We start from the raw sequence: 18,506 nt of genomic DNA, 5'->3' as shown, positions 1-18,506 counted from the left end.
CCCTTAATGATCTTATCTAGTTGCTTGGTGCTGCTAAATCAACAATGATTTGGAGGACTAGTAAAGCAAATTTTATTAGAAGATCAACTTCCCAAAAGGGGCATTGGTTGCGAAGCTGCCATATTTACCTGAAGGATCATAAGGTTGGTAAAGTCAAAGAGTTTGACTCTACTTCGGGTAAAGTCCACTATCTAACTCTATTAATCTAACTCTATTAAGTTCATATTTGAGATTCTTATACATGATGTGACTAGTTCACATGTTGATGTTTTAAGAATCAAAGAAAAGAAGAAACTTAAAGGAAGTATATGTTGATTCTGATCACGAAGATGGATTTCGATCACATGGTTCGGTGATCAGAATTTTGAGTTGTTGCTTAGGAGTTATGATATATTGCTTAGGAATAGATAACAACAAGTTTTTCATATGCTTTTGCACTGTAAGGATAAGTTTTTCCGCAAAGTTTAAAATAAAAGGAAAATTTTTATTTTATTTATTTTAAAATATCCTTACAATGGAATTTGTGAAAAATTGTTGTTTATATGATTCCATTAATAGCAAGAGTGGAAATATGAATTTGATTCTTTCATTTGTGGTAGTGTCTAAATTTACCAAATAAGGAAAGATTCTCATCACCCAAGTTTCAGTTGGATAGAAACTTGGAATCATGCAAGCTGTATAGTATGATGAATGAGAATTTTCATCTTTGGAAAATTAAGACTAATTCCTTGTTCACATGTATATGTAAGTCAAGTAAAGGACTAAGGGATCGAGTACACATTCTTGTTCACTGATCAAGTCCACCACAAAAGATCGATAAGACTATTCGTCATGATTTACTAAGGTTTAGTAAATATGGTTATACTTACCAGTTTAAGTATAATTCTGATACATTGGAAAAGTTTCAATGTATGGCAGAACGAAAGAGAAGAATCAAATTAGGCAGAAGGATAAAAGTTTCTCAAATCTAAAGATGGGAGAGTACTTTAGTATCATGTTTTATGATCATCTTAATGATTAAGAGACCTTATCACAATTCATCCTCTAAGTGCATTCTGATGGCTAAGAAGAGGAATCAAAAATTGTTGAAATGGTTAAATCAAGAAGCTGTGTCATCCTCGTTCCGAAACAAATCTGAGAGTCATACTCCAAGATTGTAATTTGAGTGACATATATTTAAAGGAAGGTTTCTTAACACTAGTCAAATGTAAGAGTAAAAGTATCCTACTCTTGTACATTTGAAATTGGTAAGTTGTGATGTTTTGGATAAAACAAAGAACAACTAAGGCCATTTGTGTGAAGTGTTTGTCTTGATAAAGAATCTGCACTATCTCTTGAATATTTGACAAGTGAATCTTATATGTCAAGAGGACAGTGGGGGTCTTAAAGATCCTGAAAGGGTTTCAAAGATCTAATCAAGAATAAAAACCTGTAAGTTTGACACTAGCACACGACGTGAGGTTTATAACCTATCGTGTTGACATATTTCTATGCCCATTCCAGTTAAAGTTGGTTTTGCATATGAGTTCTTAGAGTTCTCAATTGGTTGCATAACAACTTGGAAGCAATGGCAGGCCCTTGTGCTGCCAGGTGGCAAGAAATTAAGATTTAGTTCAGTCCATATGAGTTTGGATTTGTCACTAACCTTGTCTTGTGATTATGGTTTTGACAGATTCACATGGATAAGAACACATACACCATAAAATCTAAGGGTCATAAGGTTTCACTCCGATTCATGAAAATGATGGTGAGGAAACACTTCCACCAAGTAGATTTGAAGCAGATGGCAAAAGGTCTAAACAATTGAGACTATGATTACGGCATCCCTTTTCATAGTTCTGAAATTGTTTAGACACACATGCATGCTATCTAAGGAAAGGTGTATGATTTTGATAAAGTTTTATCAAGGCAATCTCGTCTCAGAAATCTGAACTTTGGTAAGAAAGTCTGTAAAGTATTGACTTCTAGAAGTTCAGCTGATTTCTGACTATGTGTCAAAGCTAGTGGGAGCATAAGTGTTATGCTAATAATCATCATGTTAGTGGGAGATGATAATTAGTGTTAGTGTTGCAAGTTAGCAATGTTAATTATAGAAAACAAAAGTTTCAATTCGTGAGGCTGCATGGGTTGAAAGAGTTGTTTTGCTATAATTAAGGGAGAGGATATACTTCATTTCAGTTCTAAAGGCTTAGATTGAGACCTTAATCATCTTTAGTCAAGAATATATATATATATATATATATATATATATATATATATATATATATGAATTTCATGTTGGATTGGTTCAACTTAAGGAAATTCTATATATTGCGTTCTCAAAATTCGATTATGATTACGGCATCCCTCTTCATAGTCAATTTTTGAAAACATGGCAAATAAAAATATTGTAGCAAAAGACTGGTCTAGAATCATGTCTTTATGTGAGACATCATGAATCGTGTCCCATTTGCTTTGGGTACAGGATCGATTGCATGTGCTATAATATTTGTCCTTTCTAAATTTTTCCAAATGCCCAGAGGCATTAAGAAGGGAAAAGGTCTAGAATTGGATATGACTAAAATGATTAAGCAATTGTCGAGGACAATCTAAGGTTTACCAAAGATTGGTTGCTCAGGGACAGTTGGAAGTATAGTGTTAATTTTGGAAGGACCATATTGACATATTCTGAAAAGAGGCATCTCTTGTTCAGAAGTGATAGTCAAAATGAGAATATGGAGTTGTCTCCATAGGTGGAAATTATATGTGTAAGATTAGAAAACCTAATGCAAGAAGCATGTTCAAAGCAATGTACTTTGAATATGAGACTTAGTTTCCATGGAGTTGAACTCCATTGGAATACCTTATAATGACTGTTGACACGTCTTTGTGACTTTGTACATATTCATTACAGGAGGGTCAGTGCATATAAGTTTAAAATCTAAACGGATTTCGATAAATGATAGGAATTTGAAATTCTCACATTTTTCAATAAGGATTTGGAAGTGTGAAATTAGAATCATTGAAATTATGTTCAATTGGTTTATTTCACAAAATAAGGATCATAGAAAAACATAGAGTGCATACTCGGTGTATGGCAAAGCTATTGTTTTTAAAAAACATAGTGTACTTGCTTGGAGCATGGGACAACTAGTGTTTTTAATTCAAGTATAAAGTTGATGAAACCGAAACAATAAATAATGAGTAATCAGTATGGTGATAAATAAAAGTGTCTTATTTATATTCATAGGTTTTGATACCATATTAGATTCAATTATTCTTGTGTTTCACTTTGCATGTTTTGACTTCCAGAATAAACCAGGTCATTCTTCCTGAATGACTAAGTTATTCAAACTATCCACAGTCGGTCATATGTTGGAAGTAGATATGAATCAAGACTGTCATTGGTTGGCTTGTAGAGGTCTAAGATGTTGGACAAAGTGGTGCTACAACACTCATGAGTGCTCATAAGTTCTGAGTATTGGATTCAACCCACGCTCATTTGAATCACTTCATGGATTTTATCACGAGTGATCATGAGACGATAATATCTTATATTCTTCAAACCTATAGATATGAGTTGTTATTATGAGTTGGTTATACATTGATTGCATGAAAACGCATTGGTAACTCGATGTTATAAAACGTGCATTTGTGTATGATTCAACAAGTAGTAGAACAAGCCATATGAGTCGAAGTTTATCCATTCCTTTTACCTTCGGGATAAAAGCGATATTTGTGGGCCCCTCGATGATTTAATGATGACACATGTGAGTGCTTGGCCAAGCCAGGACTGATTTGATCTGTTCAATCAGTCAGTCGTCATGAATTGGAAATCGGGAAAAAAATGGACAGAGAGAATGATTTATAATCCATGTCTCAATCCATATGATATCTAGAATGGAGGAATATATGATCCCTTATCTAATGGACAAGTCATTGACAAAGGTCAGAGTTCATCGGCAAGGTCAGAGTTCGGCAGAAGCTTTTGAGAGCTACGATTGCTAGTCAGGGTTTGAAGTCATACTCAATAATAGTTTTAGACTTATCCAAGTGGGAGACTGTTGGATTAATGTCTAAGTCCATAACTATAATTGGTAAGACTAGACCCGACCCGGCATGGTCCATTTTGGTTGCATGGCATCGGGACAATTAGATAGACAAGATGAGGAAAAAGGATACTATTGATTTATATTAATATATTATAAGTTCTAATATATTAATATATAATCATATTATTTAATTAGTATTGATCAAGAATTAATTTATAATTAATTAAGTGATCAAAAGGAACTAATTAAATATGGACTCTAAGATATATGTATGTGATGGGCCAAGTTCATTTAGGTTGGGCTAAACTTTCATGGATAGTTCATGGAGTGTTTAACCCATGGATCATATGAAATGAAAGGTCATGGGTATTAGGGTTTAACCCTAATCTCCACACTATATAAAGATGTCCTTGGTTGGTGAAATTGGGACTAGTGTGTGTACACAAAAGGGCAAGGCCGATTTCACTAGAGAGAACCAAAGTATCCTTATTCTCAAGGTTATTCCAAGTGTTCATGGTGTTGTGTGAACTATTTGAGGTGTCACACTTGGGGCACTAGGCACTCAAGCTTCATGAAGACAAGTTACATCAAAAAAAAGGTATGTATTCTATCTATTTTATTACCCAAGTATATGATATTTGTATGCTAGTATAGGGTAATATCTTGGAAACTTCATATTTGCATGTATAATAGAGAAAACATAGATCCAAGGTATTTAGGGTTGTATGTGCACCATAGGATGTTGTAGTATACTAAAACCTAACACATACCAATTATAGTTATAGGCTTAGACACCTAATCCAACAACTTTGTGCTGACTGAGCATCATGCTTGGTTCGAAGACCTTGACTAGATCATAACTTTCCTAGTCCATGAGATCGAAGAAGCATTCCAAACTGATCAAAAGATGTTGTAGTCAATTTAACTCCAAATCACCCATAAAATTGACCATAAGTGCCAAAAACCATAAATGAAGAGATCTAAAGAACTAAAGAGCAAGATATGAACTTTATACTCACAATAATCCAGAAATGAAGTGACTTTGATGGATCTAAAATTGAAACAACATTCCTTGCAACCAAAAGGACTTTCTTGATCTCAAGCTTCATTAAAATACCACTAAAAGCATCCAAAAGAGGAGATGGGAAAGGGGAGGAGCTCAATATTAAAGAGAGACGCTAGGGTTACTCCCAATGAGGTCTAGATGTGATGGAGGCTATTAAAATACCCTAGAATATGAATCATTACCATTAAATACGTTGAAAATCCTAAAATTCATGGGCTTAGGCCTGTCAAGCTTCCACTCTGTGGAAGACAATTCTCCACTCTGTGGTGCTTGCCACTCTGTAGAAGACAATTCTTCATTCTATGGTGCTTGCCACTCTGTGGATTACAATTCTCGATTCTGTTGCGACTGGTTTCTACCCAAGGCCATTCCAACTTCAAACAATCATAACTTCTTAATTTCAACTCATTTTTCAGTGATCCTTATATGCAGACAAAGGTATCAAAGAGCCCCACAAGTCTATCTAGTTATTTTGACTAAAAACATACCAAACTAAAATCATTAATTCATGCAAGAAGCCCAAGTTATAACCTTTCCCATTTTACCCTTTGCTTCAAGGCAAAATTTAGGGCTTTAATCACTTAACCAACATTATCAACATTCGATAGGGTCTAAAATCTATTCCCTTGAATTCAAGGCCTTTACATTGTCACACCCCGCTAAAGCGGAAACACGAGGCGTGGCAGTACAAAGGGTCTCATAGCAAAAGTTAAAAGACAACACCAACCATAGTATTAAAAATCATTACAAATTTACAATGAGTTTGAACAACTTTTTAAAAGAAATTACAATGTATTTAAAAGTCAACACATGCAAATGCTCCTACAAGTGAAGTGTCTCTAGGTGCCTCTTACTAGATGATACCTGAAAAAGCATGTAAAATGAGCGCTCAACTACCGAAATAGTTGGTGAGTTCACAAGTTAAAAATAATATTGGTTTCATGAATCGAAATCAAAGTTTTGATATAAGTTTCCATAGATAAAAATTATATTGCTAAAATGAGTAAATAAGTTCGTATAAACAAAGTTCGTTGTCATCATGAGAAATAAAGTATGTTGCCCAATAGAGATGCAACGTTCATATCCTCATGGGAAATAAAGTTTGTTACTAAAAGGAGCAAATAAGTTTGTTACTATAAGGAGCAACCAAGTTCGTTGCTAAAACAAGTAAATAAGTATCTAGTAACAAAAGTTCGTTGTTATAATGAGATACAATGTTTATTGCCATAATGAGAAACAAAGTTCATTGCTATAATTAATAAACGAGTTTGTTTCCATAATAAATAACAATTTTGTATGTGTATGAGCAAACAATGAGTTCACAACCAATCCTATGACTGATGCCCTATCAAGATCTATGCTTATCGTTCCATAGATTAATATGGTATCATGCACTCAAGCAATCGGGCGAGTGAGGAGTTGTCAATTCCTAATAGAGCTATCCACAATGACCATTGACTCAAAGAGTTAATGGTTGGAGTAAAGTATAAGGGAAGGGACTTAAGACGATAATTTCTCATGTTCTGTGTTGCATATACATACATAGCAGAATATAGCAATCAAGTTTGATACAAATCAATTTAAATACAATGAACAATAAACAGTTTTTCGGACATGCTTTTCCACCCTAAAACATAAAAAACCGAAAATAGGGGAGTGCGTGAATACTAAAAATATGCATTGAGATGATGCAAATGATGCCTTTAGCTAAGTTCCACTTGTACAACTATCGATTCCTACAATAATGGTATTCCCTAGTGAGTCTCTAATCGAAATCTAACACTAGTATACTTACTACTACAATAGAATTATGTCAATATTGTTTCAAAATTTAATATTGATAAGTTACAAACATTTTTCTGTGAAAATTAAATTTCAATGAATCAATTGTTATATAACAATTTAATTGGAAAATTCACATTATTGAAATGCTAATATTTAACATTTTAAGAGGTGTTCCAATGATTTAATATTCAAAAACTAAATAAATTTAGTTCTAAAATTTCCCAAACTTAGCATTTCTGTTTTAATTGAAGTCAAAGACCTTAAGATAAATTTTCTTGAATTTTTGATTTGTCTAACTATTTTTCACGATTTTAGTTTCTTGAATAACCATAAAATCATGAAAAATACTAAACAGTTAATAAAAATTACCAAACTTAAGATTTTGGTTCTAACTACACTAGAAGACTTCCAGATAAATTTTTATGGATTATAGATATGTATAACCATTTCTCTTATATTTTATTCTCTAAATAGATAAAAATTCATGAAAAATAGCAATCAGTTAAGAAAATACCCCAAACTTTTTATAATACTGTCATTACACATACTTAAGCTGGGAAAAATATAAAAATGGGTTTCTAAACTGTTTAACCCAAATTTTATGATTTTTATGCATTTATTCTAATAAAAATGGGGATAAATAGAAAACAGTTTCCAAAATTACCCAAACTTTTTCTAATACTATTATTAAACATTCTTAAGTTGGGAAAAATATAAAAATGGATTTATAAACTGTTTAACCCAATTTTATGATTTTTGTGCATTTATTCTAATGAAAATGGATTTAAGTGTATTTAATCTTGCGGAAATAGATGAAAAATAGCATACAGAAGAGAAAAATTATCAAAAAAATTTTGTAGCATCCTAATATATTATAAGGTGTTTTGCTAAATTTTCATGAATTTTGGATGAGTAAAACTATTTTTCCTGTTTTTAGTCCATTATAAACACAAAAAAATCATAAAAAATAGATATACATTTTGAATAATTCCCAAAATATTTTCCTGAGTCTTCCACATAGGGTAGAAGCTGCGAAAATTATTAGATACCCTTTTTATATTCCCTAATGTGGTTTTACGATTTATTAGAGCTAAACAAAAAGAAAATTCAAAACCATATTAAACAGTAACAAAAGTCATTCAAACTTCATGTGAGATGTTTATTAACTTAAAGGATCATCCAAGAATGTTTCCAGAATTTATTTACTAGTGTAAGTATTTTATATGATTTAACACTCTATTTTCTTATTATTTTCATGTAAAAATAAATAAAATATATATTGAGCTGAAATTTTCCAGAATGCATCTTCATACAAATTAATAGCAATGAAAAATTGTTTTCTTATTTTTTATGTCGAAAAACATGCCTAAAGGCTCAATAAATTATAGAGAAAACTTGGTTCTTGTGATTTTGGTAAAGATTATTGATGTTACTTTGAGAATTGTTGCAACATGTTCCAATGACTTTTGAATCAAGATATTTTTGTACCTCTTAATACATGATGTTAAGAGTTCAAAATAAGTTTTGAATGATTTTTAGTGATGAATAAGTCCTTTGAACAAGCAACACAAAACAAATGTTCATAAGGAAAGTGCTGTTTGAGCAACAGTTTTGTAAAAATTGTTAAAAATCGAAATATTGGAATTTTACAGTGAGTTTAGATGGGGTTGAAAGATAACTCAAAATGTTATATTTCAGAAAAAGAATCACGAAGTTTGGTTAAGGAATGAGTGAGATATGACAGTTTAAAGACAGGTAAAGAAATCTGGCAGATTGCATGCATGATGGTTGGTTAGAAAAATGAGTTTTCATCATTTCCTTGAGTAAATCTTTTGAAATATTTTAAATATATCATGATAAACTCATATTTTAGTCATGTTTCCAGAGATCAAAAGATTAAAACTTATCAAAATGTATACATGCATTTATGAACAAAATTTTGTTTCTCAAAAACTCTTAACTTGAGTTTGAGATTTTAATCCTTAAAATCGATTTTTGCACTAAGATCATGAACATGCAACCTTGTTTATCATACATGCATGGTGTTAAAACACATCCATGAAGTTCTAAAAACCATTTTAACAAAAAGAAAACAAGTTTGAAGAAGATGAAGAAGGAGAAAGTGTAAGAAAAATAGCAAAACTTGAAGGAAAAGTAAAGTAGAAATCGATTTTACCTTCAAGAACACCACAAATATGATGTTCTATAAAATTTGAGTATCTTGAGTGTTCTTGGACTTATTTTCTGGAGAAATTTCGTGGTTCTTAGGGGGAGGAAGAGAGAGAATGGAGTGGTGTTTGGAGAGAAAAAAAATTAGAGAGAAGGTAGAGAGAGTTTTCTAGAGAGAGAAAGAAGAGAGATGTGTGTGTGTTGGAGAATGAGAGTGTGAGAGAGAGAGATATGGGGAGAGAGGGATCCGAAATTTTGAGTATAATACCCCTTTCTCATTCATTTTGTTTTATAAAATTTAAGTTCTTTTATAAAATATCTCAATTTTTATTTAAAATGTGCACTAAAATCAAGTTTTTATTCATAAAACCTTGATTTTTGATTTATAAATTAAGGGTAAATGTTAATGAGTTAAATTTTATTTTCCTTGAATGCATTTTTATAATTTTAATTATTATAAGATCATATTATGAGGTTCATAACTATGTTTATAGAATTTTTAAGGTTAAATTTCATAAATTTAGGTTTTTAGGGCATTTAGGGTTTTTGGGAGTTTGTAAATCTTTGGATATCAAAACCAATAGAATCTTTGAGACTTAAATTTATCTTATGGTATTATAACTCTTTTATAGTTATATTAATGTTTGTAACTTATTTTATCGGCTTATTGGCATTCTATGTAGTGGTTTCGAGATTCAAGAGAAATTGAGGAAATCAAGTATACTAGTCTTAGTTTTCAACTTTGACTCAAGTTTCTATGAGATTATGACCTAATTTCTACTACTAGGTCAAGTGCAAGATGGGTGTATATGATTCATGAAATGGTGTTCAAGTAAAGGAATGACCCGAATGTGGATAGTCACTAAAGTTAAGTAGTTGTAGAATTCACATAACCATGTGAAATCTAAGTACACTATCATTAGATTCTACTTGTTTCCAAGTTTCTAGTAGGTTATAACTTAGCTTCTAGTTACTAAATCTAGTATGTGTCCTGCCTATACGTGCAACTAAGTTTAGTCAAATCTAGAACCGACTCGAATTTTGACGGTTGTCACATACATGATCGAATTACGGTCCCCAATCCCAAAAAAGGATGCATCCCGAAACTAGATGCTACACATATGACAAGATGTGACTGTAAGACTATGATGTGGCCCATAGCATTCATACGGGGTTGGAGCAGGCCCATTATTTCCTTTATGATTGTTCTGTATGTTTATGTAGACAGGAGATTTCGTTGGTCGGAGCTAGAGCCCAACACTTTGTGTGGATGCATTGTATGTATGATGGAATATATGACATACCGGGAAACTCACTGATTTGTATACTTACAGTTGTGGATTAAACATTTTGCAATTCGTCCTTGAGAAAAGCTCGACGGGACTATACACACGCATTAGAGATGTTCTTTTCTATGGTTTTGAAAACTTTACTCTGATAATATATAGTTTCAATCAAACAAATGTTACTCAATCATTTTTTGAAGCAAATGTTTACTTGATTATTTTACTTTAAAAATCAAAGATCTCTTCGTAATTTTTGGAACGTCACATATTTATACACTTTATCCTAGTACACTTCGGTCCGTAAATATAGTCTTTTTCAAATTTTAAGACTATTTAATGATTTATATATCAAATGGCTTCTAACCAATGGTATCAACTATTGCGTTCCCTCCTTAAGGTTGAGGGTTCAAGTACAAGTACAGTTGTAGACATAAATAGAATGAAAAAATAATTTAAAAATAGATTACATTTCTATTAAAAAAATTAATAATTTGTATTTTCTATTCTCCTACCATTTTCTCTCTTCTACTGTATTTGTGTTTATTTATACACATTACATGCCCTTATACAATTACATTTATAATTGTTTTTCAAATTTCAAGAATTTTTAATGATTTATATTTTCTCCTCCTCTCCTTCATTTTCTCTCTCCTATGTTTTTCTCTATCCTCCATTTTTTATTTCTTTTATTCTAACTTGTAATTATATATTTCAAAATAATATAACATATACTATATTTTATTTCAATTAATAGATCATAAATTTTTATTATGAAAGCAAGAAGTCTTGACAATATAATCAATATCTATATATCAATATGATACAATGTATAAATTGTCTTTATTATTTTTGTTTTTTATATGGATATAATAAATAAAACTTGTTCCATTACATGAAAAAAAAAAATACATGATAATATGTAATGAGAAATTAAATATCCTCCTAGCTACTTATTCTTCAATTCTTATCTATCTTCATATCCCTTTTAAATGATGATAAGTTTTTTTTAACGGCAGACAAATATTACTAAACAAAACAAAACAAAACTTAATCGAGAAACTCAAGCCTAAGAAGAGAAAAAGCAAGAGGATTGATAAACCAAATATGTCAATCGATTTTTTTTAATTTAGATCAATTCTTAATCCAATTATAGCGTGCTAATATCATCTATTAGGAACATAGCTGCCCGCACATTTTAGGAAAACTTGTTATATATAGATAACTAAAAGTGATGATTGAGGTGCTTAATGATAGTGAACAAAAGGTGAACAGCATCGGAAATGTCTATAATTATGAATATATATGTAAATATGTATCTGCTCCACACATTTTACAATGAAAACTTATTATACATAGATTTTAGAACTAGCAAGACACTAGCATAAAACAAAGATACAAATAGAATTACAGAGTACAAATAGAATTACAGAGTACAAGCATAGTTTCGTTTATTATACAAAGATAACACTCCAATTAATATGAAGCCAACAAATTAGAGACACAGTTGTGCATTTATTGAAAATATAACAATAAGCAAACTTGAAACAACAAACATATTTTGAGCACACGAATAGTTTATTTTTTTGACAATGAAATGACAAGACTAAAGTGTCCTGTATTCTTTTTAGCTAGATGTAACGCCACATGCTTTGCATACCTTTTAAATAGGACGTCCATAATGGAATTTCCAAAATGAGACGTCAAAAATGGTTCCACAGCAGCTCTAATGGCTTTTGCTGTCTTTTTCCCATAGATATGGCTTGGCTCATTAAAATCTTTCGCATTTGCATCATCATCATCATCATCATCATCCGTCTTGATTGGATACCAGTTGACTTGAAAAACATTCAAGGTATCAAGAGAGAACGACCCTTCATTTCTAATAATATTCATAACTTCATCCTCGTATGGAGTATAGTATGGCATATTGAAGGAGTTCAAATCTGATTCTTGGATCAATCCCTATGGAATTTGGTTAAGCAAATACCAATAGTTAGTAGCTGAAACGAATCTGTATACGTATGGAGCACAAGAGAACCTTATACCTCTTTTAGCAAATCAAGAAGTGATAGCCCTAGTAGATGCCAAAGATAGATACAATCATCGCAGGTTGGATCAGCCATACTCCGACCAATAAAAGTTAATACCATGCATCCACCTTGTACTATTTCTTGAGAGCGTACCTTTAAAAAGTTTCCAAAGTCGTTCTGAAATTGCTTTTCATAAGCTTCAAACACATTTGGCGGACTTGATTTGGCGATGTATATATTCGTTGTGTTGTTTTCAATACCGTCAGGTGCCTATATCACATATATCATATCAACAAATGAACCATAATTTATATATCTTCAAGAGTACACGATAACATAACTTGGTGTGGCATGCACGTACCCGGAAACTTTGAGTTTTTGAGACTCAAAACTAAACCAAGGGATCTAACAATCATGGCATGCACCCTAGAAACTATGAGTTTTTGAGACTTCAAACTAAACAAAGGGATCTTATAACCAGATAAACTTTTATCTGGATGTATCTTTGATTTAGTGTTTTATTGAAATATGGAAATATGAAATTATGGGTTTTGTATTGTTTGATTTTTGTCAATATTTTTGCCAAAAAGAACTTATTTTGTAGCCATCGACTAGAAAGAATCCAGCAGCAAAACAATTCCAAATTTTCCAAAAACAGCTAACACCAGTTGAATTAGTTGTTAAATATATATAGTCCTTTGCCTTCAAATGATTGGAAAAGTTTATTTGCAAAGGGTGAGAGAGTAATATATAACTTTTTACATAAAGTACAGATGAATAAATGTACAATAAGTTAGATATTACGCGAACCTGAGAAAGCCAATGAAGACAGTATGACGAGTGAACAAGGTGCATGCTTTGGTCTGGAAAGAGTCTACCATAAAATGAACCAGGGGTAGCTGAAACAAAACAATGGCCAGAATGTTCTCCCTGATCCTTCTTAAGTTTTGAATAAAAGTTGGGTATCATTTTGATAATGGTATTGAAATCATTTCCGAAAAGGTCATTTAAGTAAAATTCAAACTGTGGTGCTTTTTGATTATTTTCTTCACACAGCTTGTTGACTATATCGATAATGTTGGATGCAACCAATAGTGAATTTACACTAGAGGAGCATCCCAAATCTGCTATCTTGACACACTGACTGAAGATGATGTCAAGATCAGCCATACTCTTGATTGCAAGATTTAAAACTGAAAGAGCTTTCCTCGTCATAGATTCCTGGAAAGAAAATAAGAATACAACACCTCATACTCATGCATGTTTAACTAGTTAGGACAATTTTTTAATTAGTTGCTTTATGTACATTGCATCGGCCTCAATATAAACCCATATTTGTATGTATAGAATCTAAAACAACCATGTTTCAATATGTATATACGTAATCAAGAAGAGTAAGAGGGACCTGAAGAAGCGAGTTACGGGCATAGCTTAATTCTCCATTGCCAGTATTCATATGTAAGATATTTTTTCCTTCCATGGTTCTCTTTCTTTTGTATTTGTTTTGCAGCTGTCTTGCCTTCGTGCTATTGATTTATATAGGCCTACTAATCCACCACTAGTGATTAAGACATATAAACCATTTCACATTTTTTTTTCCATATTTGGAAAGGAGAAATCTATTTGGACAATAAGGCTAAGGGGAGCGGTAACACTCCTAACACTTTGTCACGTCAGATTTTGGAACGCCACCTCATTTTTGACCATTTAGCAGCTAACATTAGCATTTGGTAAGGAATGGTAACACTCCTAGCACTTCATTTTTTTTTATTTTTTTTTTCTAATTTAATTTAATTACTTTATTTTAATATAGAAATTTTTTTGTGCATAAATATTAAACAAATTTTATTTTTTTAAACTACAAACAATTAATATAATATCAATTATATTTTTTTTAAAACACAAACATTTCATATTAAATTATAAAAGTTACATAAAATTAAAACTTAAAATACTTAACACCGACAAACACGACAAACACGATTTAATAATTCAAACCAATGAACAATTAACAGACCCTACCCACATCTTAATTATAAAAAAACATCAAATGTTTACAATTAACAATTGACCAACTCCAAAAAAAATGTTTATAATAATGTTACAATAAATTATTCAAAGAGATATGAACATGCGGTTCAAGTAAAAAAGTAGTACTTTCAACTAAACCAAAATTAAAATGATGGTCAAAAGAAAAGGTTACAAATTTAAACGCTCCAAGGGATTTGGGAAACTGAGTCTCTAATGAGAAATAGATGAAAGTCCTTTTGAATGAGTGAAAAAGCTAGTGACATTTGAACCCACACCACATTGCCATATCCACTTCCATAAAGCCTTCTTGATGTAAGCAACAAAGGATGTGTTGCAGTCAACAACATCTTAGAGATCAAAGAGCTTGAGATGTAGTATCCATGGCATGATCCTGCATCTTCAATGGAATATTTGTATAAATATAAGATGATATTTAATGAAACAAATGACTTACCAAGTGATATTATGCACTCCATGCAATCAACATGTTGATCATACCATGAAGCCAACAGAAACATACCCTTGCTTGTAAATGTTGTCAAAAATAGAATCCACAACCAAGATGCCCTAAAATCAAAACCATAAAATCAAATTTTCACAATTGGCTTTCATACTCTCATTATGTTATTCAAATAACCTGCATTAATAACCAACAACCAAGATGCCCTAAAATCAAAACCATAACATGAAAAATTTGTAAAAAATTGAAAGAATCGAAACTTTCTATTAATCACAGCACCATAACATCAATTTCTTTTTTTTTCAAAAACAAATTAACCACATCAATTTATTCTTCTTCTTACTTCTCTAAATGGAAAAAATAACAGTAATAAAAAGGAAGTGTTTTTGCCCAATTTGAAGGTGGCTCTTTGTCTAAACTTCTGTGGCATCCACCTACGTTCTTAAGTGATTCTTCTAGCAGGATCCTTTGAAAAAAGTTCTTGTGATTTTGATTTTAATCTAATTGGCATAAAAATCGAGAAAATTATAAATTTTTAAACACCTGAATAACAGAAGACCAGAAGAAGATGAAACCTTGTTCGAATCAGCATCACATCCGCCATTAAACCCCCAATTTCTATAATCGTCGGAATCAACATCAGAAAACCCTCACTTATCAACTGGAAAAAAGTTCTTAGTAGATACAATTTTGCTGTCGTCTTCCTCGATATCTTTTGTGAAACCAGGCAAGTCAAGCCGGAGCTCGGCTTTGAGGAGGTTAAAAGCATTGTTCTTTTCGGTTTCCGTTGAGAAATTGAAGGATTCAGAGCTTTTTTTCCATGGAAGAAGAGTCAGATAAGCCTATGTAATCATGTAACGAGGCTCACCTCACAAACACCAATCAAATTCAACCCTCACCCTCTCTCTCTTCTCGCCAACAGTGTAAGGAGGCTCCGGTGGCGACCCTCCTAGCGAGAGCTAGGGGGCGGTGTTCCTTGATCGTTGGCCAGCGTAGCGTACCCGGTGGCGACCCCACTCCTCTTAGTCTAAGAATTCTTTTTACACAAATAATTATTAGCTAATTATGACATGATGTCATGATGTGCCGTTACTTTTCAATTTTTTTAATTTGTTTTTAAAAATTTATTCTATTATTTATTTATTTTAACTTTTAAAATTCTTTTTGTTTCATATAGACGTGATATTTTGTTATAATTAATTTGTAGGCTTTTTTAAATGCGACCTTTTGTTTGAAGAAGTCATTAAACTAATTCTGTTCCCAATCCTATATTGAAATGGATAAATAGCTAGGATTATCCTTTTTTAATTAAAAAGGTTTCAAATTTAAGATAAACTATCGCTGAAAAGCTTCTATTACGTTTTTCTATCATAATTAGCAATGTCACTTAAAATATTTTTATACAATATAAAACTTAATAAGAACTTGAATCAAGCGAACACAGATACCATTGTTTATGTGGGTTCATTTAAATAACAGCCAATTTCTTAATCACGTCCATTAATGAACATAAACGAATATTTTGGCATATAATTCACGAACGGTTTTTAAACGTTTGGTTTGATTGTCCTTTGATTAAATTTTAAAAAAATGGCGTTACCATTAAATATAATAAACGGAATAAAAACAATATTTTAACAACAAATCACTTAAACGAGGTTTATAAAGCGTAATAATTATACTGCGTGTATTTTCTTTAATGATATCATACTTTTTTTTAACTAGATTAAACTAGAATGAAGTAAAAATCAATTTATTGAAAGAGAAAAACAATAACAGAAAAATAATAAGTTAAAATTAGTGTGTTATTTTATATTTAATTTTTTTTTAAACGACAAATAATTATATATTTTTCTCTTTTCTTTGAGATTGAACCAAAGACCTCCTAGTTAGTTGTTATTTTAAACGTCCATGTTAGCCAAGTAAATGTGATAACAAGTTAGAAATTAGTTTTCATATGTATGTTAGAGAATGTAATTAAAGATAAATTCGATATTAATAGTGATATATCGACACTATGTATTTACTAATAATGAAATTTCCAAAAATAGATAAATTTTGTTATAATCTTAGAAAATGAAGTTAATATATTAAAACTAAAAAGTAAACTTAGAAAAAAAACAAGATATAAATGAAAGTTTCATATATATATATATATATATATATATATATATATATATATATATATATATATATATATATATATATATATATATATATATATATATATATATATATATATAGGGGAGCGTTCAATCGAGAATATTTCTGTAACATCCCAAAATTCAATGCCAAAAATTTCATTTTTAAATAAGTTATTATAAAACCAACAGTATAAGAAAGCATCCATAATATCATGTCATGTCAAAACCAAAGTAGAAATAATCAAAACATGTTATCATAAAACATTATCAGAGTGTAATCCCAAAGATCTCATGTGCGGAAAACCATAGTGTGATGCGTTGCGATCAAGCCGGCTCCTTTCCTTTGAAAACGAGTACCTGAAACCAAAACTGTAAACCGTAAGCACGAAGCTTAGTGAGTTCCCCCATTATACCACACACCATACAATAACATACTGTCAGGCAATTCTGGGGTGCCTGACTTACCCAGGTCAAGCCATTCTGGGGTGCTTGACTTACCCGTCGGTCTATTTCACCCGACTACCGGGGACTATTTCACCCCTACCACTACCACGCAATAATATAACACACATATACTGTCAGGCAATTCTGGGACGCCTGACCTACCCATGTCAAGCCATTCTGGGATGCTTGACTTACCCGTCGGTCTATTTCACCCGACATACGAGGACTATTTCACCTCCTACTACTACCACATAATATCATAGCATAAACATACTGTCAGGCAATTCTGGGGTGCCCGTCCTACCCTTCGGTCCTAACAACCGAATTTGGGGACTATTTCCCTTCTACTACCACAATCACATATAACATACCATGCTAGCACAGAAACATATCAGGTAATAGCAAACCTAGATGAATATCACAAAGACAATCATCTAACATACAACTCCTACTAGTGGGCCGACATTGTGGCTGTAGACCCACCGCTACTGGAAGGTAACTCACCTCACACTGCTGAAGTCTCGTAGACCCAACCCCACACTGTTGAAGTCCCGCAGACTCAACCTCAGCTGCTGGATGACAGATTCCCGAACTGTCAACACCAAAATAACACCCAATTAATAATTGGGTTCCAATACATAACCATAAGTCCATGCTTGGGGGTAAAAGACTACTCTACCCCTAACTTGGCTTGATTCAAGCCCGAGGCCCAATCCAAAGGCCCAAAAGTCAACTATGAGTCAAAGCCCAACATATGACCCAATTTTCCAAATTAGGCACAAACCTTTACAAGGTCTTACCATAAGGCCCAACCATTTAGTCCAGTCCAACATTCAACATTCTAATGGCCCAACATCACATAATCATAAAGGCCCAAACTATGGCCCATCTATGGCCCAATTTTCCAGATTGCGCCCAACTCCTCATATCGGCCTTACCTCAAAGCCCATTAATTATTCTAGTCCATTTGCTTGATCTTGGATGGCCCATTAATAACCCAATCATCAAGGCCCAATAGAAAGGCCCAACAATAAACCCAAGTGAAATTAGGGTATTCACA

At 32.1% G+C, this 18,506-nt stretch overlaps 2 protein-coding genes across 10 annotated transcripts; both read right to left on the bottom strand.

Annotated features, from left to right (window-relative positions):
• Positions 1–11,719: 11,719 nt before the first annotated feature.
• LOC145138872 (benzoate carboxyl methyltransferase-like) lies at positions 11,720–13,895 on the bottom strand. The gene is made up of 4 exons (XM_079072886.1): positions 13,773–13,895; positions 13,178–13,588; positions 12,383–12,637; positions 11,720–12,299 (listed from the first exon to the last, which is right to left on the bottom strand). The coding sequence occupies exons 1-4, from the start codon at positions 13,845–13,847 to the stop codon at positions 11,913–11,915; spliced, it is 1,128 nt and encodes a 375-aa protein (XP_078929012.1). The 5' UTR covers positions 13,848–13,895; the 3' UTR covers positions 11,720–11,912.
• Positions 13,896–14,368: 473 nt separating this feature from the next.
• On the bottom strand, positions 14,369–15,924 carry LOC145136316 (uncharacterized). 9 transcript variants are annotated; one of them, XR_013720385.1, is made up of 3 exons: positions 15,434–15,924; positions 14,897–14,965; positions 14,369–14,795 (listed from the first exon to the last, which is right to left on the bottom strand). XR_013720385.1 is itself a non-coding variant. In XM_079070452.1 (3 exons), exons 1-3 carry the CDS (start codon positions 15,625–15,627, stop codon positions 14,575–14,577), a joined length of 528 nt encoding a protein of 175 aa, XP_078926578.1. In that variant the 5' UTR covers positions 15,628–15,924; the 3' UTR covers positions 14,369–14,574. The 9 variants fall into 9 exon arrangements, 3 of the variants coding, with proteins under 3 accessions (XP_078926578.1, XP_078926579.1, XP_078926580.1); XR_013720386.1 differs by having other exon boundaries at positions 14,369–14,789; positions 14,919–14,965; positions 15,434–15,923; XR_013720383.1 differs by having other exon boundaries at positions 15,402–15,922.
• Positions 15,925–18,506: the final 2,582 nt, after the last annotated feature.

Source organism: Lactuca virosa, chromosome 9 (genome assembly GCF_052849685.1).
Source record: "Lactuca virosa cultivar CGN04683 chromosome 9, Lactuca_virosa_CGN04683_v6, whole genome shotgun sequence".
Lineage (NCBI taxonomy): Eukaryota > Viridiplantae > Streptophyta > Magnoliopsida > Asterales > Asteraceae > Lactuca > Lactuca virosa.
This window is presented reverse-complemented; position numbering and strand designations above follow the sequence as displayed.